The sequence below is a fragment of the Diuraphis noxia genome, unplaced genomic scaffold, assembly GCF_037042655.1.
Source record: "Diuraphis noxia isolate RWA-SAM2 unplaced genomic scaffold, SU_Dnox_SAM2 contig0002, whole genome shotgun sequence".
Lineage (NCBI taxonomy): Eukaryota > Metazoa > Arthropoda > Insecta > Hemiptera > Aphididae > Diuraphis > Diuraphis noxia.
The window spans coordinates 11,271,482-11,293,055 of NW_028301712.1; the positions used below are offsets into that span (position 1 = coordinate 11,271,482).

General features: G+C 28.7%; 4 protein-coding genes and 1 non-coding gene across 7 annotated transcripts; 3 read left to right on the forward strand and 2 right to left on the reverse strand.

Annotated features, from left to right (window-relative positions):
* The first annotated feature begins 235 nt into the window (after positions 1-235).
* On the forward strand, positions 236-4,495 carry LOC107171292 (XK-related protein 6). The gene is made up of 5 exons (XM_089219109.1): positions 236-811; positions 871-972; positions 1,180-1,394; positions 3,228-3,383; positions 3,575-4,495. The coding sequence occupies exons 1-5, from the start codon at positions 519-521 to the stop codon at positions 4,078-4,080; spliced, it is 1,272 nt and encodes a 423-aa protein (XP_089075235.1). The 5' UTR covers positions 236-518; the 3' UTR covers positions 4,081-4,495.
* Positions 4,208-5,404, reverse strand: LOC107173512 (dynein light chain roadblock-type 1-like). The gene is made up of 3 exons (XM_015524078.2): positions 5,288-5,404; positions 5,005-5,172; positions 4,208-4,308 (listed from the first exon to the last, which is right to left on the reverse strand). The coding sequence occupies exons 1-3, from the start codon at positions 5,367-5,369 to the stop codon at positions 4,250-4,252; spliced, it is 309 nt and encodes a 102-aa protein (XP_015379564.1). The 5' UTR covers positions 5,370-5,404; the 3' UTR covers positions 4,208-4,249.
* Positions 5,275-12,213, forward strand: LOC107173537 (uncharacterized). The gene is made up of 4 exons (XM_089219110.1): positions 5,275-5,414; positions 11,149-11,363; positions 11,745-11,966; positions 12,025-12,213. The coding sequence occupies exons 2-4, from the start codon at positions 11,181-11,183 to the stop codon at positions 12,157-12,159; spliced, it is 540 nt and encodes a 179-aa protein (XP_089075236.1). The 5' UTR covers positions 5,275-5,414; positions 11,149-11,180; the 3' UTR covers positions 12,160-12,213.
* LOC107173536 (uncharacterized) lies at positions 11,414-17,031 on the reverse strand. Of its 3 annotated transcripts, none has more exons than XM_089219107.1 (8): positions 16,543-17,030; positions 16,234-16,432; positions 15,880-16,130; positions 15,342-15,518; positions 15,045-15,279; positions 13,579-13,709; positions 13,339-13,507; positions 11,414-13,242 (listed from the first exon to the last, which is right to left on the reverse strand). In XM_089219107.1, the coding sequence occupies exons 2-8, from the start codon at positions 16,378-16,380 to the stop codon at positions 12,202-12,204; spliced, it is 2,151 nt and encodes a 716-aa protein (XP_089075233.1). In that variant the 5' UTR covers positions 16,381-16,432; positions 16,543-17,030; the 3' UTR covers positions 11,414-12,201. The 3 variants fall into 3 exon arrangements, with proteins under 3 accessions (XP_089075233.1, XP_015379603.2, XP_089075234.1); XM_015524117.2 differs by having other exon boundaries at positions 16,527-17,030; XM_089219108.1 differs by lacking the exons at positions 13,339-13,507; positions 13,579-13,709 and having other exon boundaries at positions 16,527-17,031.
* A 75-nt stretch (positions 17,032-17,106) lies between these two features.
* Positions 17,107-17,179, forward strand: TRNAR-UCU (transfer RNA arginine (anticodon UCU)). The gene has a single exon. It is a non-coding gene; the product is annotated as a tRNA-Arg (tRNA).
* The last annotated feature ends 4,395 nt before the right edge of the window (positions 17,180-21,574 follow it).

Consider the following 21,574-nt stretch of genomic DNA (forward strand, 5'->3'; position numbering starts at 1 on the left):
TCATGACTAAATTAACTAATAGTAAACTATTCTAAGTCATAGTTCAAATATAAGAGACAAAAAGCCTTTTACGTGCTTGCACGTCTTATCTTGTTATTGGTATTGGTTGGTACCGCGGTCTTGGAAGATATCCGTGGTTGGTGGTTGTCAGTTAATAGTTTGGCACTGTGCCATCTTTTATCACTATTATACTCGATTGTTATCATTTTATTATTCAAACAACCAACTAGAAACCCTTGATAATAAAGTTGATATAGATTTAAATGATTTTCAATTTTTACAATGTTTATAATTGTTCATTTTTCTTTTAAATATAAAATTTAGTAATAAATACTGAATAGGCAAGCGCTAAGCAATAGCTAATGATCACTTAGTTGTAGCTACTAAGTACTAAGCACCATTTGACTCAAAACTATTTACTTAATATCATGTACACTTAGATATTTAAAAATATTCACTTATAGTGATGTACCAGGAATTTCAACATTGGAGTCCTACGAATCTAATGAAACAATACGATGGACAAAAATCGAGATGACATTAGGACTACAAAACATCTGGTTCACAAAGCTGAAAGTAATAGATCTAAATCTGGTTTGGATGAGCCAGATGAGCTCCCCAAAGATCTGAGCATTTCCTACTGGGATTTAATTACGTTGGTCCTAGCTATTGTTAGCCATGTTATTGATGTTTGCATTGATTACAATGTCGCCTATCAGTATTACAGATATGAAAAGCATAATTATTTTGTATTGACGGTTATTTTCATAGCAGTTCCGTCCATAATAAATACATATATGAGTTTAAAAATGTTAGAACAGCACCTAAGCTAAAAAATAATGATTTTATTTATTTTAATTTAATTTTTAGTTATTCTATTCAAGAAGATGTGCAAAGAATTACCCAAAAATTACTTTCAAATCGACTATTATTACCTTTCTTATTGATATTTCAAATGGCTCCTGTATTAAGGTATTTAATCATATGACAATTATTTTTACTAAAATATTTAAATTCTTAGTTATATTAGATCAGAATTTATTTTCTAATATCTACCTATCTAAGTCTATTGTTATAATACTTTGTTACAGCAACAATTATCTGTGTGATAATAATACCATTAATTTTAAAGTATTTTATATACCTTGTAAATGTTGTAATATAGTTATTTATATGTAGGTATTATGATGTATTGAAATATGCGCTAAAGTCTCGTAGTGCTGCTCGTAAAGGAAATTATGATGATCAGAAGAACTACTATGCATTAATGGCTAAAGAAGACTCCTATGTGTCATTGTTACGAATCTTTGAGTGTTTTTTAGAAGCTGTCCCTCAACAAATATTACAAATATTTATAGTTTTAGCTGAGAAAAAACATGGTTCTACTTTTCAAAGTAATATAACTATTTGTAATTTTAATACTGAGTAGATACCTACTATTTTAAACACCCAATAGTCAAGGTATTGGCACACTGAGTTTTAGGATTTCTTACATTTGACTACAGTTAAGCTGTACATTTAAATAATTTGATTCAATTATATTTTCTATTAATTTTTGTACTAATTTCTCATTATAATTTAAAAATTAAATTATGGTCAAACACTCATCACCAGCCTATATTTTGAGTAGCCCACCAAGATTATTTCATTATCTTGCTGGCTTAATCTTGAGTCTGACTGTTGTTGATAATTTTTTGAGATATAAGTCCACAATAAATTTGTAAAATATTGAAACTTTAAAATGCATATTTATTTTAACCAGGCCTTACTTAAATTAATTTTTTAAATAATGTATTTATACTTTAAAATTTAAAATAATAAGTATAATTAACTACTATTCTTATTGAAGGTAATTGAAACGCAGCATTCAGTTCTGTATTCTATTCAGGTTTATTTATATTAATTAATATCACTGGTTAATATTTAGTTTTGGGTTTTTGTTTTTGTTATATTGTAGTTAGTTACAACTATGAAAAAACAAACAGCACAGTTTTGAAAGGCTGGTAATTTTGTGTGTTAGAGAACTTTAGAAAGGTCTTGTTGTGTCATTTTCAGTCGATACCATGGTTTAGAGCAGCGTTTCCCAATTATGGGTCGCGGAATTTTTTTTGATGGGTCGCGACTCGCGGTTACGATTACAGTTATTTTAGTCGTAAATTGATAAATAGTATAAATAACTAGTATTGTAGAATAAATGACGTAAAGTTATAATGATTATGGAATTTTTTTTATTTTATCGGTAAATGTGCTAATGACTAGTGACTAGTCGATATTCACACTAAATTTTCTATTATACTAATTTTTTGTATTTTTTTATAATTTATTTTATTTATTTATTAATTAAGTTATTATTATTCAGTATATTGTATTCGTATTGTATTTTATAAAAAAACTCAATGATAAAATGGATTATAGTAAAAATCTTATTTAAATAAGGCATACTTTTTTTTAAGGGGGGGGGGGTCGCGTACCTAATAAAGATTAAATGTATGGGTCGCCATTGCAAAAAGGTTGGGAAACGCTGGTTTAGAGCACTTTTTGCCTATGACAGTTGTTCCCTGGGTGTTGTTCATTCACCTGATTTAGGATTTGCCACTTCTACTATACTTCTTGCGGGGTTATCAAAAAAAAAAAAAAATGTTTTAAAAAATTAACTTCACATTTTGGAATAACCCAGTCCAAGTTCAGGAAGAAATCGCCACTATATTTATCAAGATGTGCCAAAATATGGCCGAAAACTTCAGAAATCCTCCTCATCAATGAATTACTATTAAAGGCCAGTATCTTTCTGATGTCATTTTCAGGACTTATGTTTGAAACCTCATGATGTACAATGTACCAAAAGAAATTTAAAAAAACCCATTTCTGTAAGTTGTATTATTATATATTTTTTTATGGCCTTTCTGAACTGCGCTGTTTGTTTTGTCGCACTCTATATGGTACATTTAATGTAATTGTATTTTTTTACAGTTCAAATTTTTTATCTAAACTAAATTATTTTAAAATTAATACGCCTTAAAAGTAAATTATTTAGCTATAATTTAAATGTAAGTATGCTAAAATGTTTGTTTAGTGCCTATATGTTTTGTCTTTATTCGAAGTACTACAGTACATATTTGAATGGTTTAAGTACTGAATGTAATTGAACGTGTTGATTGTAAATACTAGTATAAGTTTAAAATAGGTAACCTATTATAGGTAGCAAAATTTACTATTATTGATTTCAGTTGTTCATCAATCTGCATCTATTGCAAGTTCAACCATAGGTATTGCTTGGGCTATGGCTTCATATCATAAAAATGTAAGAATTGCTTATGAAAACCGAAAAAACATTGGCAATACAGGAACAGTGTTACAATTTTTATGGCACATAATGATTACAAGTATGTTAAACATGTATTTTAATTTTTAGATTTAAAAAGTATATAATAGTAATAATTTTAAAGTCAGTTTGAAACTTATATTCCAATTATAATGATTTAAAGTATCACAATATTATTTAAATACATAATTATTTTATCTGGAATGCATAATAATACTTTTTAATTTTGTACAACACATTTTTATTTTTTAGTGTCTCGAATTTTGTCTATTAGTTTAGCCGCTATAGTGTGGCCACAGTCAACCGGTATTTTTTGTATGATCCATTGGCTATTTATGACATTGTGGATTTTCAAATATCAAAACGTAACATTTTGTATGCCATCCGACCAATCTAAAGAAAGTGGAATCATGAGATTTTTTTTTTCAACAATACTCGGTCTCGTGTACATATTTACTTATTTATCACCCAGTGAAGGCCAAGGAAAGTCGAGAAATCGTTACATAGGGTATTATGGAGTATTCTTAGTGGAAAATGTAGCTGCTGTTACTATTTGGGCTATTACTGGTACGGATCAAAACCAATGGTACTACTATCCACTGATTATAGGTTCGATAGCACCATTTTTTGTTGGAATTTTATTTATGGCAATATATTACAAATTTTTCCATCCTCATATCACTTACATAAATGACATTTCTGAACCATATTATAACACAAATAATGTGAATACGTTTATTGCTGACAATCTTGGGTAAAATCAATAAAGCCGTTGTTGAAATATAACTTTCTGTTAATTGATAAATTAAATATTATGATGTATATTTTTTTACATTAAATGAATTAAAACTCTATTTTAAACATTATTCAATTATTTATTTATATATATACATATATTACAAGCAATATATCAATTTTTAGTCAATTTTACATTGGTGATCTAGAACCAGTTGGTTTTTGAACTACCACCATACTATAATGTTTATCTGTAACAAAAAAGTGGTTATGTGCTTAATTATATTATATTATTTTTAATCTCATGCTCATGTAATATTTAAGATGATTATAAATTATAATATATACTTTAACCAAATTGACATAAAGACTAAAAATATTTTTATGTACATGTTCTATGTTTTATTATTTTAATAAATTAATTGCAACAGATAAGAATTATTATTATTTTTAAAAGCATTTTTTATAACTATGGAGTCTAATTGTATGCGTAACTGGATTAATATATAGATTATAAAGGTATAAAACTGATAAAAGGGATCTGGTTAGTAGATAAACAGTAATTAGTTTATAATGTTTATCTTTATATACCGGCAAGATTTGATCTATAAATCTGAAATGGTCGGGGAGACAACATTTTTTTTTTTTCGGAAAAAATAAAATTTTAATTTGAGTACATATTAGATTATATAATACACATATATACATAAAAAATTTTATAACAATATTTACATTTTAATTTATGAACCATCCAACTATTATAAATTAATATTTTCTAAGGGGGGGGGGAGCTAAATAATAAATACTAAATCCTATGGTCGGAGAGGGCTTAGCTATTAACTAATTTATTAAGGTAATTGAGCCAAAAGTGGTTCGGGCCAGTGGTACCTTCTGGAAGGTTCAAACTTCAAACCGTCTCCGACCTTAGGCCTGTACTAACAATTTACCCGGTATAACAATGATCTCATTTTGTTTGGTACGCAACCGCATGTATGTCAATTTATCAGTCGGGTCATCTTTTTTTATCGTAATCTGTGATGTTGCGATTAGCTGTTGCACTAATCCAGCGTACCGGACGGAAACTGCATCGTCCATGTTGGATTTAATCGGTATGCCTGAAAAAAATATTTTACGAAAAAATATTATTCTAATTACAGTTAACCATGCGATCCCCGGCCTTTAGGGCCTGTGTCGACAACGATCGCTGTCCGCAGAATATGGCATAGGTACCATCGCTGTTTACTATTACGAAGCCGATGACACCGTCACTGGTTTGAATTCTCTTCAGAGTTTCTTCTATCTGAGACGCCATTTTGTTTTAAAACAATATTATAATTTGCCGGCAGGCTGCAGCAATGTAAGTTTGTATGTATATAATTTATATAATATGAGACTTATTTTGGTAAAAGGTAGGTAGCTGTTGAATTCGTCGATTAGGTATCTTCGGAATTATAGAACAGAATTTATTTTGATTTGAGAAAAAAATATTTTGAAGTACGAACTTTATCTGTACCTACGTCTAAGCGATTATCTAAACGACGTGCAATAAACTCTCGGGTAGGTACCTACCTAATTATAGTGTGTAATAGTTAACACTATTATATTCACTCCAAAACAACTACGTACATAAAGCGGCGATCGAATATTTCAATAATATATTATTCGACCAACATATTTAAGTTAATTTCTATAATTCTATAACCTGCAGTCCGCACTACCGTCTACCATTCAGCCATAGATGATGAGTGTATGTGATGTGATCTAATGAAACTAATATTAAATAGTGATTAATACCTATAACCACGGACTATCTAATGATTATCTATCTTGGTCCGTACCTTTAACCCAAAGTGGATATAAAAAGTGGATATCATCCTCCTTGCTTTAACCATAGACATATATAAATATATATGTTTATGGCTTTAACCTTGTTATAATCTATAAATCTTGGACATGGACATGGAGTATATATCGGCTAGAGCGGTTACAGCTACAACTGCAGCTGCTGGCGGTATTTTATATTTTGATACCGGAATCCAGTATTTTTATTAATTTTGTTTACTACGCTATTGTTAGTTATGTGGTGCCTTGGTAAATTCTAAAGACCCCGTAGGTACCTTGATTATTATTATTTTCGGTGAATTTAAGAGTTTTTTTACCCATTAAAAATCGTGTTTGTAAATATTATGATTATATACGTATATAATAGTTATACTTTATTAATTATAAATATAGTTATAATTTACAGTCATTTCGGTAACAACTGTAATTACCGAATCATGCTGTGATATTTTAAAATAGCAGTACATTAAATAAAGGGTGATACTCGTTTTGTACAAATGTACCGGGATTGGTAAATTGAGTCCCAAATGACGCTAACTCGGTAAATTGAGTCCCTGGGAAAAATAGGTAGTAGGTAAGTTGAGTCCCAGAAAAAATAAGGTAGTAGGTAATTTAGGTCCCAGGGAAAAACGATTTATATGCATTTAAAATTTAAAAATATGCACTATAAAATTGTTATTTGTGATTTGTGGACATTCATTGACTGCATGTATATGATTTTGAAAATAGCAACATGCATTTTTATTAATTATATAATTATTTTTTATGCAATCAAAATGCATGTTGCTATTTTAAAAATCATATACATGCAGTCAATGAATTGTTCACAAATCATAAATACAAATTTTTAAATTTTAAATGCATATAAATCGTTTTTCCTTGGGACTCAAATTACCTACTGCCTTATTTTTTCTGGGACTCAACTTACCTACTAGGTACCTATTTTTCCCCGGGACTCAATTTACCGCTTTCAAAATGTACCAAACTTATCTCGGACTCAATTTACCTAGCCCCAAATGTACAACTCAATTGCGCACTCATTCATTTTTTAATTACCTCTGAGTTGTGATGTGTGATAAATTACCCAAAACGTAGGATTCGTTTGCATACATACATTATGGCAAAAGTCTACTAAAACCCAAAAGAACTAACAAAAATAATGTTTAAGATTGTATTTCTCACTTTTACAGGCTAGGACTGTTTTTATACAACAGGCGTGATTAAAATATACTTGTATATATATATTTGTTGTTAATTTAATTTAATTTGCTACATAAATGTTTGAAACATTTGTGTCTAAAAACTTTTTTAGATTACGTGTGTCTTATCAAAATTTGCACTGCAAGTTACAATATAAGCCTAATTTCATAATTATATGCAAACGAAACGTCATTTTTCGGGTCAAAATTTGTATTAGCTGGGTTTTCACATTTTTCTATGTACGCAAACGAGTTGTCAGTTTCCAGATAAAAATTGTGTACTGTGCGCAAACGAGTATCACCGAAAATTCAAAATACCACCAGCCCTACTGGCTACTATCGGCAATTCAGGGTACGATTATAGTTGGTTTTACCTTTACCTCTTCAGGGGCAATCTTGTTTTTAACACAATTTAATTACGTTTGTAATATAACCAGCATAGGCGGAGCCATGGGACGTGCAGGGTATGCAGCTGCACGCCCTAATCGCCTTGGCAGGCCACTTTAATTTAAGTTGAGCTAAAATTTAAAGGTTGCATTTTAAATAATTTACTAAACTTAGATTTATATTGTCTATTGAAAATATTTAAATGTGATAGCGAAAAACTAGAAATAGAAATAATGTTATTAAAATACAATTCTACGATTCCTAATAAAAACAGTATAAGTAATAAAAGTAAAATCAATGAATAATTTTTTAATGTTTTTAGTGGTTCCAGTAACAAGTTGTACCTGTGAGAGGCCTTTCTCTAAATTGACCATATTTAATTAAAAATTGAGATCTATTGCACCTCTAAGAAAGATAGATTAAATGCTTTGATGGTATTGATAATAGAAGAGGAAATTGCAGTCAATGTTTATATTGAGCTATAATAGACAATTTCAAAATAGTAGATTTTCAGAGACAAAATGTCATTATAATATTTTTGAGTGAAGTTTATTTAATATTATAAATATAAGTTATTAATTTTTTTTTTCAGTACCTATAATGACATAAGTAATGTAGTTATCTTTACTTCATACTTTCTTAATTATTATTAAATATAAAGTAACTATATTAAAACATTTTGGAAATTTTATGGATTAGCCTCCCAAGCCCCTCTCCCACGTATTGTGGTGGGCCGATTTAGATTCAACATACCTACGCTGAACAATACTTCTGGCTCCGCCTATGATAATTGATAACCAGGCCGCAATTGATTTAATAAAAATTTAAAATGGGACGCAATATGCAGCGACCCAAACATATTATATATAAATCAATAATATTCATCTACAAATTGTATAGTATATACCGAAAATCGGAATATCCCAGGCTGCAAATTACGTACATTTCAAATATAGCCGGTTAGGTTAGGTTAATAAATGTTAATAAAGCAGATTATTGTATTAGTAAATATCAAGTTAATTAGTTGTTTTACAATACACAATGTTACGTAATTGTTGTATAATATATACCAAATTATATACATATATAAGAAACAACAAAGCAATAATTTTGTCAGTATGTTTCCAAACGGTGGTATTACATGGTTCGGTAGTGATTTTACTGGTCCTGGAAATCGTGTTGTCGACAGTAAAAATAAATTTAATGCAATTAATCTACCTATTATTTATGGCCGGTACCCAATTTACGTATAATATAAACTTAAATATGTATAACATATTATGTTTTAAGAATATATGGACCGCAATTTAAATAGTATATGACTATTGCCTTTTTTGGGGGACACAATTTACCAATTTCGAGTTTAATTCCCTAGTTTCATCCCTTTGTGAACATAATTTTACGATTAAAATGTGTTAAAAAATCTACCTACCTATTCGTAAACTACATTTATTTACATTTTATTACCCGGGCATATATACCTCAAGGCTCAAATGAAATATATATTTTTAAAAGGTTTATTTTATTAGTAAACCTAGTTTACTTAGAGATTGCAATACATTACAATGTGTTACACTGTATAATTTTAACATTTTTTTTTTATTCTGAGTAAATATAAAACTATCAAGACATAAAGTACTTATAGAGTATAATTTAAAATTGTTATCAATTTGGTACTTAATACATTTTTTTAAAATAATTCGATGAAGCTTTCCAAATTGAAAACTGTTTTTTCCCTTCTTCGATTAAATAAAGAATGTATTTCTTTTGAATTAAAGTTCTTTTCATAGTTTTTAGTGTTGTGCTCCTACACTTTAAATATAAACTTTATAGTTCTGCTTGAATAATAGTTTTTCTGCTCACCGGATTCAATAATTAAATAAGCTGTAAATGTAAAATGTTAGTGGTCCACTGACCCAATATTACCGTAGAAAAAGTTCATTGTGATCTGGGCTGTATACTACATAAATTGCGACACGAAACGTAACCACGAAAAAAATTGAACGAATTGTTTTCAGTTATTTTTGCGTAGAATTCCAGTTTTGACCGGCAAAATATATTAATCATGATTAATATATATTGCTTTTGGTATGTTTAACATACCTATATTATTGTTTACCGTATCATATGTTTGACACCCGTGACCTAATTAACATAATAATTATATTATACTTCACATCCAACTGCAATATCTACTTGTGAATAAATTGCCTAAAATTATCAAAAAAATTTTATTGTGTGCGTAAAAATCATTAAAATGAGGGTTCACTGATTTTATAAACGGTACAAAACCATTGATAAAATATACGCTCTATACAGACTACAGAGTGCCCAACTTCTAAATGTTATAAATTATATCAAGCATAACCTTTTAAGTTCCCCATTACGTCAACCCGTGCATTTTTGTGTGTCAGAGTTGGCTCAGCTAGCCCCAACATTAAGCTGATTTCCACGAAGCGTGGCTATCGGCTAGCGGCCGTTTACCGCGTACTGCGTTCTGTTGGAAACTGCAGGGAATGCATAATGTGACGATCTGCGTGGCGGTATACCTTTAACCGGGGCCAGCGTGTCTCGCTCCATAGGACATGGAAGTCTTCACTCTACAGCTCTCTACGCTCTAGAGACTCACAAAAACGTGTTTAAACGGGGAGGCAGTTTCTAAGAAAATTCGGGTACCACACGAGAACGAAAATTAAGCCATCGTAAGCGATTGCGAGGTAGAGAACATGTCGCTGACCGCCACAATCCATCATTGTATGTTTATGACACGCGGGAGGAAGTAGTACTTAATAGTAAATATCCGTGCAGTTTCCCCCTCAAGCTGGAAGTTCACAAAAAAAAAAAAAAACAATAGGATCGTCTGCATTGACAAAACGAAGTAATAATATAAGCGGAAAACAACCAAAAATTAATAATGACTCATTATTAATGAGACACTAATTATTATTATTATTATTTAGTAATTGTAGTTATTCACTTACAAGTTACAAATTGAACACCAACCCACCTATCCTAAAATATTTTTTTTAAATATTAACACCACATTCGTTTCGCCTCTGAAATCAACAGCATATTTTAAGTTTAAATTACAAAAATTATTGTCTCACAAAGTCACATCTTACAAGTAACAAGTACCTAACTACTGTTTACTGGTAAAGTCGCAATATATTTTAGTTGTTCAGTATTTATATTTTTTTTCCGACGGTGATAGTTTCCCGCCAATTATAGTCGCTATCCCGTTGATAATAATATAATCGTATATCATCCAGAAAGTGATAATATAGCCGATATAGGTAAAAAAGGTGCCTACCACCAGAGATACAATTATAATATTAATATATCTTTAATCGTGATCATTCGACATTCGGGGTTAATAGATAATTTATATATATAATATTGTAGAATTATATAGTATCATCTATAAACATTCTTATTAGTTATTAACTTATTATTTTATTAGTCTGATATTTACTAGTAGTTAGTAATTACCATTACTACTTTTGCTAACTTGTGAACACTGAACAGTGTGTTGTTAATTCTTAGTTTATTCAGTATTCCGGCGTAGAGTTGATTAGAATAGGGGTTCAAGTGTGGTCAAAAGAATCAGATTTTTGTTGAGCTGTAAAAGTTGTTGACAAGTCTAATCTTTGAATTATCTTGCAGTAAAACATTTAACATCCGTGCTAAACGAAACTATGCAAAGAAACGTAGAAATCAAAGCGCGTGTTGAAGATTTGGAGGCCGTCAAACAGCGTATTTTAGCATTAAAATCGAATGCCGCCTATGACGTTCGCCCGGATTCCACAGCCATGATACAAAGAGACTCGTTCTTCAATTTGCCGGCTGGTAAATCTGGCAAATTGAAACTCAGACAAATGGTAGGATATGTAAAATAAATGACTAATTTTTTTCAAATTTATTCATAAAATATCTTTTAAAAAAAAATTTATTTAAGCGTTAAAATCTAAATATTATGAACATTTCATATCAACCCTAACAATGTTTTATATTTGTGATGATCTTTAAATATTCATATTAATCAATATATTTAAACAAAAAATATTATGACAGTAAGTCTTAAGTTCTCAGCCCATCAGAATTCAAAAATGTATGACACTGAGTTTAATTGTACAATAAAATATACAGTGTAAATCAAAACATTAACAGTTTAGTTGAATTAATTTATTAACATAATTATTGTATTTGTATTAAATATTACATACCTACTATAGCTTATAATGTTTTTATCGTGTTTACAGGGTCTTTATAATGAGTTAATTTATTATGACCGTGAGGAAAGCACAGGGCCAAAGTTGAGTTCATATGTTAAATGCCAAGTAAACGAAGATATGGAAAAATTACTTACAAATGCCTTAGGTACGTGGGGAGTTGTGAAAAAAGAAAGAAATTTGATAATGGTTGGACAAACAAGAGTACATTTTGATAGGGTTGATGGTCTTGGAGATTTTGTCGAGTTAGAAGTAAGTTTTTGAATATGATAAATTTGTAGATTCTAATTATTATTCAATATTCATCTAGGTGCTTTTAGATGATTCCCAAACAGTTGAGGATGGACAATTAATTGCAGAAGACCTGATGTCTCATATGGGAGTTGAAGAAAAAGACTTGATATCTGTAGCATATGTAAACATGCTTGCTCAAAATAAATCATAATACCTTGAAATTGTATACAAATATAAATAAAATATATTACTATTATGCCCAAAAGTCTGACGATCTATCAGTTTTATTACTACCAAATGAAATCGAGTGATCACTTTCTTGCAGTTTTTTAGTTATTGATAAATCTCCTTGTACAGATGTTCTTTTTTGTGGCGATTCAAAATTTTCTGTTAATTGTATACCAACATTATCATTATTATGAACACCATTGTTAGTGTCAGGAAGAAGTGTGTTTGTTGGATCTGATTCAATTTCTAATTTGTGTTCTTTTGTAGATTGAGTAGACATAATAGATTTATTCAGAGAAACTTCAGTATGACAATTGGATTTATTAATTGGAGAATTAGTTCTTAGATTAACTTTATCTGCAGGTGATTCATTGTGTGTAAAATTTTCTCTAATATTGGGTGACAATAATTTTATTGGTGAAATATTGGTAGAATTGGTATAATCCTGTAATTTAGTATTTCGTAAGATTTCAGGGCTTGTATCGTTTTCAGACTGTGATTGGTTCATGGATCGCCTAATTGATCGATGATAACCAATCTTGTTGGCAAGCTCTTTTAAATTAATTTTATTACTGCTGCGTTTCAATGCGTCTTTATCTGAGTCGTCTGAAAAGTTTGATCGAATTTTGTTGTATGACTTATCTCTAATTACTTTGAAATCTGTGTTGTGGCGTGAACGATTTAATTGGAAATTTTTCAAGTTTTGTTCTACTTTTGCTGTATTAATTTCTAAAGTTTTCAGTCTCGATTCGGCTTCTTGTATTATGTCATCTTCTGTTAGATTATCAGAATCTAACACAGTTGTTGAATAATCTGTAGTTGTGGAAGAAATGTTTTGGTTGGTAAAACGATTTTTTTTATCGGAGTCGTCAACAAAGCACAATTTTTTTTTTACGTTTCTATTTTCATAGCCTATCGTGGTTAATGGTACTTGATGCGTTTTTTCAATTTGTTTTGCTAAATTTAATGCTTTATTTGACAATTCTTCAATCCTTTGTCGCTGGACTTTTATAAATTCACGCAACTCATCATTGTCTTTTTGCAATTTTTTCACTATTTCTCGATCCTGTAAATAAAAAAATAATTTTAAACTTTTACAAAATATTCAAATACTATTTTAAATACACCAATGAGAAATCTATTTGAAGGTTATTATCATTACTTTTGAACATATCTGCTCAACTTTTTTATATCCTTCAAGCTCATCAAGTTTAGATTTTATTTCCCCTAATTGTTTTGCTAAATTAATGTTTTGTTCTTGAAGCAATTTAATTTGATTGGATTCACTAATTTTGGTTTCATTTATACAATTAAGTGACTCTATTTTTAACCTGAAAGCATCCATTTTAATAAAATCATAATATCTTATTATTTTATAGGTGCAAGTAACAATAATACTAACATTTTTTCATGACTCAAAATGTCCATTTCTTTTAATCTTAATTCATATTTTTGATTTTCAATTTCTTGTAGTTTTTTATTATACTCTTCTTCTGACTTATTCAATTTTTCTTGCATGGACTTTTCTTTTTCCTGTACCATGAAGTTTCATTATTTATTTATTTATTCATTTTATTAAAATACATATTTGTAATAGTTTTATAAATTAGTTAAATATTTTAATACATAAGAAACAAGGATTTCATTCAATTAATTTAGAATCAAGAAGTTAATGTTATTTTAATTCCCAACTATTAAAAAAATTGTATTTATTGCTATCTCTTATAGAACATAAACGCTGGATTCACAGCTACGTAAGGTATTAAGCATGGGTGAGGTAACTATGTTACTACTGGTAGCTGTATAAGTTTAAAATTTGAGTTGTGGTCAATTATTCTTGGTAAACTCAAAAAAGTAATGTCTACATTATAAATCATTATTATATGATTAATATAAATTATTATAAATCATTCGGTATCAATATAACCGTACAATTTTAGGAAATCCTGGCTTGCATTAATATTGAAACTTAAATTATTAGATCATGTATATTATCTTAAGATTAAAAACAAATAAATTTATGTAGCGTATACTGGTTAAGGCATAGCATAAATAGTGTAGCAGTCAATAGGTTAACAAATATAAATTATTTAATTATAAGATATAGTTTAAGACATTAATTCATGATTTTAATTCTAATATAATTTAATATTCTATAAAACCAAAAGAAAATATGAACATATTACGTATTGACTTGCATATATCTTATTGTGTAGGTCATTCCAAAAATTTGGGTTCTATACTGAGAATGTTACCAATTTACTATGACGCTATCATTTTGAGGTTGGGAGTGTAAAATATTACTGCAATCTCATAATACTTTTTAGATTCTTAAAGTAACAATGAAGGTATAGTATTTACTATTTACAACAATGTGCTTTTCAAATTTTTTATGGTGTATGTTTGTAAATGTGTTTGAGCAGGTGACTAGTGTTGACCATGAAAAAGTATAATTATAAATTGACAATTACACCATTATGGGCACCACGTCAGAGTATGTTCAAGTTTTAACGATTAGTATAGCACATTGAATGTTTAATATTGTATGCATTATTTACTGATTTTACGATTATTGATGATAAAGATAACATAATATAAATTATATAAATAAACCAATATTGGTTGATAGTTACTCGACGATGTCGCCAGGTGGCAATTATTGATATTTGTAATTTCAGCTAATAACTTATTACTTCCTATGTCAACTGAATTTAGCAGCCACAAGACATATACATGTACCAATGCATTTGCATGCAGTATGGATACTCTTTGTTTATTTAGATGTATTTATAAACCTACCAACTGTGATAGATGTAAGCTTTATTTTTGTAGATAGTAATAATATTTAAATTAAAATTGCTCTCTTACTTCAAACACATTAATTAAGTGATAAAGCTGCTGTTGTTCTAAACGAAGCTGTTGTGTGGCATATTCTATTTCTTTTTTTTGAAACATAAAGTTATCATCCCGAGAATGAAGATGTGCAGCCACCATTTGTTCTACATCTGCAACTTTATCAACCATTTCCTTATTCTTTTTTTCTAGTTTTCTTAAGTGTTCTTTGTACATAGTAGCTTCTTGGTTATTGTTATTTTGGTGGTATCTGAAAATTAAAATTTGTAAATATAATTCTTTATAATATAATAAATTATTATGTACTATTACTTTTTTAATAACATTTTTAAAGTATTTTTTTGTCCTTCGTTTAGATTGAATGAGCACAATATGTCATCGACACTTACAAGCCAACTGTTTAATCTATGTTCATAAGTATCACTATCTACATTGTTAGATTTGTTTATTTTCTTACAGTTTTGATTGAATTTAACTTCATTGCATTGACTGTAATAAAGGAAATGATTAATATATTGTTATATGCAGTGGATATTTTTTACTTATTGTAAATATGAATATAATTTAACTATCTGAACAAAGTGAAGAGGATTTGCATTTTTAATTTTTGATGAGGTTTTAACCATTTTAAATTTTCAATAATTATAAGTACATTTACAATGTTATTAAATTAAAATTGTTTTTATAAGTATCAGACAATGATTGTCCAGAATTAATACCTAAATTAATAATTTACCTAACTATAATAATATATATTTTTATAATTATTGTAACCAAGGTATTCTAATAGGTTAAGATAACTCTATTAAATTAATAATTATTATACTATTAAGATAGTTTAATAAAACACCTGAGATTATTTGTTATAGTAGTGATCGATCTGAATAAGCAGGCCAATAATGAATGAACTTGTTTTTCATTAAAATAGTATTGGCACGCCAATTCTGAGATAGCAGAATTTGGTTGAATGCCTAATGCTTCTAGAATATCCTGAACATCATTTAATTTAAAACTAGGCTTGGTGACTGGAATTTTTTGAGTGCTTTCACCCAAACTATTTACATAGGAAGAGAATTCATGTAAATTGCACAATAACGGTACCTAGACAAAAATAGTACTTTTAGATGAGATGTAACAATTATATTCAATGCAAATATTATACGCAAATAAGTAATATCACAAACATGTATAAATTTAAACCTACTTCTGTGATGAACACAGACAATGTAAACAAATTTTCTTGTTTCATCAGAAAATCAGCAACTAAGAGGTTGATGGCTTGAATTTTTGGGGAAGTGATATTTCTCTTGTTAATGTTCCACATAGGGCTGTCTTCTAGAGCAGATATCATCTGTTCTTTTATATGTGCTCGCAGCTTGTTAATGATTCCTTTATCTTCAAACCTTTAGGCGTAGAAATAAAATGAAAAACAAACATCAAAACCAATCACATAGGTAATAAGTAGCGATTTAGTAATAACAAATAACAATGTCATACCACGAGTAAAATTTACTTTGAATGTCAGAAATTTCGGCTCTGGTATTGTGTAAAGGTAAAAAATTGTTTTTACATTTATCAACGTCCATAGTGTGGTAGAGTAATTAGAGTATTATTATTATAACAGTACCACAGTAAAGTTGTAGAAGAGTTCCTGAACTTATTTTTATCGTTTCAGTCAGTGTATTTTATACCTACATCGTTAGATTCAAATTTCATATAGTATGACACACTAGAAATTGAATATATAAAATGCAATATTATTATATTACTTTCCAGTACTCTTTACTTGGACTGTCATTAATCAGTTATCGATACTCGATATACATTAGACGGGTCAGCACACTCAATTCAGGTATACGCAAGAGTAATCGCCATTCGGTAATGAGTTTGTATTTTGTTGTGTAACTTCTAACTTTGTAAGTTTTAGTTAGAAAACTAGAAACTAATAAACCATTTAACTATAGAAAACGTAAACAAAAACATATACGCGCGGCTACCTGATAAAGCGATAAGTAAACGTTGTTACGCTACCAAAGTTTGAAGTCAAATAATCTCATAATACACGACGCACGCAGATGTCCCTGTAGCGCAGAGGATAGCGCGTTGGACTTCTAATCCAAAGGTCGTGGGTTCGATCCCCACCAGGGATGGACCTGAAATTTTTGCAATTTTTTTCGCGTTTTTTCTTTTATCATGTAAGATTTATTTATTTATTTCATTTTTAAATTGATGACAATTATTATTTTTATATTCATTATGGTCGTAAAAATACGATAGCAAGGTGAAGTGCAACCACATTCGACATCAGTTGGTGGACTCAGTTCTCTAGTTGGTTCTTCCTTGTACCTTGGACCTAAATCCGTCGCTAATTTACTCATTGCAGAAATTGTGTTATTTTATTTTAGGTAATTGATTATTTATTTGTTTAAAGTGTTTCGACAATATTTGGATGTGCAAACGTGGACCTTTTAGAAATTAATCTGTTGAGGCAGCCAATATTAAGACTTGAGTGGCGATGCCGATGCGTGCGGGTTCATTTAATAATTTTTTGTTGTTGAAAAAAATAATGTGTATGGGATTCTGTAGACTCCTGGTAGATATGTATTACTCTAGAGTTTCCCAACCTTTTGGCTTTTTGTAATGGCCATCATCAAGTTTACCGATTGTTGGTAACGCCACCCACCCCCATCCACACTAAACAAATGCGATTATAATATATTATTATTGATAATAATTTTTAGTATAAGAAATGTTATCATTGCATTTTAATATCATTCAATACTGAATAATAAATAGATAATTCAGTTTAATATAAAGATTATTATTTTTTTTTTATTTATATTATGCCTCGGCGTCAAAGGCCATTGGCGTTGGTTTACAATAGGTTACATATATATATATACAATTTATAAGCTCGGACTTATTTATAAATGTTATCATATTACTATTATTGTCTGGGTGTAGGGTTTCTGATAAAATGTTTGATACACCTGCTTCCCGTTTGTCCGTTTCGTATATGCGGCATTCGGATATGATGTGTTTGATTTAAGATTATTATTATTATAAATTAAAATATGTAGGTAAAATAATTTAATTATAAAAAATTATTGATATCCATTGTAAAATCTATATTAGTATATAATATTGTACAATGTTCTTCACATTATTATTATACGTAGAGGTGTCAAATAAAACATAACCTTAGCATTTATAAATTTACTGTTAAAATTATTGTCATATTTTATTTATTTATGGGCCACGGTTGGTGAACCATAAAAAAATTTCGTGATCCAGAATTGGGTTGCGATAACCCATATAGATTGGTCATCCTCATTCCTCATCATCATTAAATATGTATTTAAGTACTCCCTATTACCTCCCGAAAATCCAATTGCAATACAAGGTCATCCACCCGACATATTTAGTGTTATACCTTAAATCATGATCACACTGTACATACAACCATAATATAATGTGCCTTTATAGTTTATATATGTCTGTTCATATTTTCTCTCTGTTTCTACCGTAGCGATCACCTTAAATTCTAATCGAAAAATAAAACATTTTACTCACTTATGATACTTATGCTACCATTATTTAATTTTATTTTTACAAATATTTTCGGATGTCGATATTTTAGTCACTAATATCCAACGATTTTATAAAATGTAATTCTATTTTGATGCTGTAGGCACGCTGTATTGTTGATACGAGTTTTTCCAAGTCTAAGTAACAACTAACAACCTAGCTATACACTTCATACACTTATATATACGTTATACGTCGTACATATTATGGTGTAGCTTTTAGTGGATATTACTATTTTATTTATGTGCGACTTAGGCGTGGACTATTTTGCATTTGTTGCGCAAAAGTATACTTACGTACCGCGGTACCTAGTGAAAGTATTCGAGTGTAAATAAAGTTTTAAAACAATATATATTACACACAAATAGTTAAAAAAGTTACAACTATTTTTATCTGTTCCAAAGTAAAATTCAATTTTCAGGTGGTTGGATTTTTGTTTTACCTATATATATAAGAAACAATCATAATTTTATTATGGTTTCATATTATATACCTACTTTGAATTGGTCACTGCGCTCAGCAGTGTTAAATAATTTGAAGGTTTACGCTAATTTAGAATTTTAAAAATTTAATTTTCTTTTTGTTTTATTGATATAAATTTAGAATTTAATTTTTAAAAGTATTAAAATGTTGTGGTACCTTCATCGAGATGTCTCTAAAATCTGTCTAATCCGTAATTTTATTTTTATTTTATTTTTAAGTGTTTTATTGTTATATTTTGTAACAGATCAAATAAAAAAATCTTATGAAGCAAAAAAAATTAATTTACTGTCGTAGGTAAGTTGAAACAATAAAATTATTTAATTGCATAAGGTAACTATAAAGATAACATTCTTATTATGATTTTTAAGATTTCTTCTAAGTAGGATATCACTGTAGTCTATAATATCTACTAGAATGGTAATTTAATTTGCCAACATTTTTATAAGAAATTATATTACAAACGTCGTCGATGAACCATGGTAGTCACATCCAAATTACAATTTGTATGTATACTATAAATATGCAAAGTTTTCCAACAGTTTCAGTTATATTTAACCATCAATAAACAATGGTTCAATGGAAATTATTAATGAACCATTATATTTATTTTGTGCTCCAAAAGTTTCAAAATTGAATAATTCACGAGCTTCGAAAACAAACCCATATTTTAATTTCCTATGTTATTTCACAAGATTAATAAAATAACATAACAGATTTATATTAATGAAGTATATACCTAGTGTTGTGCAATAAAATTCATCAATTCCGTAAAGATTTACGCGCTCCGAACATGTAAATACCTATCAAATGGGTTATCAACCTAAAGTAGGCTATATCAACACTTGTTTTTGAGTTCATACCACAGACAAAAAAAAAAGATGGCTATTTAATATAATATATATTGGTGATTATTTATTAACTGGGACATTTTAGAAATAAGTGTACTTTACGCAACTTCTTTTTTCTTCAATCGATGTATTTTTGTCTCTAAAAACAATATTGATGAGGTCATAACCATTACTAAATAAAAATAAAAATACCTCGTATTATTAATTATGTTTACGAATAAAACGCAACTTATATTAATAATTTTATAATCTTTTCTATAAGGGATACCTAACTAAAGAATAGGTACTCAATACTATGAAATTTAGTTAAAAAAGTAAAATTAGTTTTCCATGTTTACTGTTTATAAATTCCTTATAAAAAAAGTATATATTATTATGTATTTATTTTTGTTTTACATAAATGTTCACCGACTACCGAGTGAATATTATGCGTGAATTGTATTAAAGTATAATGTATAATATAATATAGATTTAGATTATCATTATCATTGCTAAACTATGCACCAGATAGTGTTTCTCAATCTTTGTATTATGGCAACACAATTAAAATATTTTATGTTCTGTGCTACACATTTGAATTTTTTAGAAAGACTTTCTTTATTTGTCTTTAAAACTTGATGAGACATTTATAGGAAGTGAATAGTTTTTTCTGTTTTGGAGTTGTCTCCATCTGTATTTTCTCTTGCAATATTACTATTTAAATTTTGTCAATCAAAAATGTTGTGTCATGTAAGTGCTTTGCGACACATTTTGAGTTACCTGGTGACACATGCACCGATTGAGAAACATAAGTATTTGTATATAGTACACAAATAATGTTTTTTTTAGAAAAAGAATAGATTTTATTAGATACTATATTTATAAAAATCTATTTATATCATAATCATACACTTTTCCCTTATTTTAATGCATAGGTTCATTTATTTCGTAATAATCTACGAATTAAATACCAATAGATTATACAATTTTACTGTTATTATTTACTGTAATATTTATGCTCTATATAGTTTTTATTAACAAAGGTGTATAACACTGGTATAATACATTCAATTTCTGCTTTCATCAACACATTTCGCTAAAACATAATAATATTTAAGATATGATAATGAAAACTGTTTCGAAATAATAAACTACTTTGAATATTCTAGGAACTACGAACATTAACAGTCATTTTAATTTGAATACATTTTTTAATTTGAAATTTGGCCCGTAAATGAATTTTATATTACATTTTTGAATTTATTTATCTAAAGTCTAAAATATGCTTCGTATAACTAAAAACCTAACTAGTTTTTCTTTGTTATGAACCGACAATTAATAAAACATTTAAATTTTTCTCATCATCATGCATATACCTATATCAAAGAAGTTAAATATTCTGGGTCAACTGTTTTTTTCACGTATTTTCAAGCTCAAAGTATTTTGGGATTCGTTTTATATTAAATTGGGTTCCTTCTAGAAAAGTACCATAACAAGATTTTGTAGGGATTTAAAAAGTGTACAAAGCATCGTATAGGTTTTGAATACTTCTCAATTACTTGTTAGCTTGAAAAAGGTTATTTTATTCTAATATTATACACAGGTTTGTGCTATACCTATGTACAAAGCTCTTGTGAAATAGATACA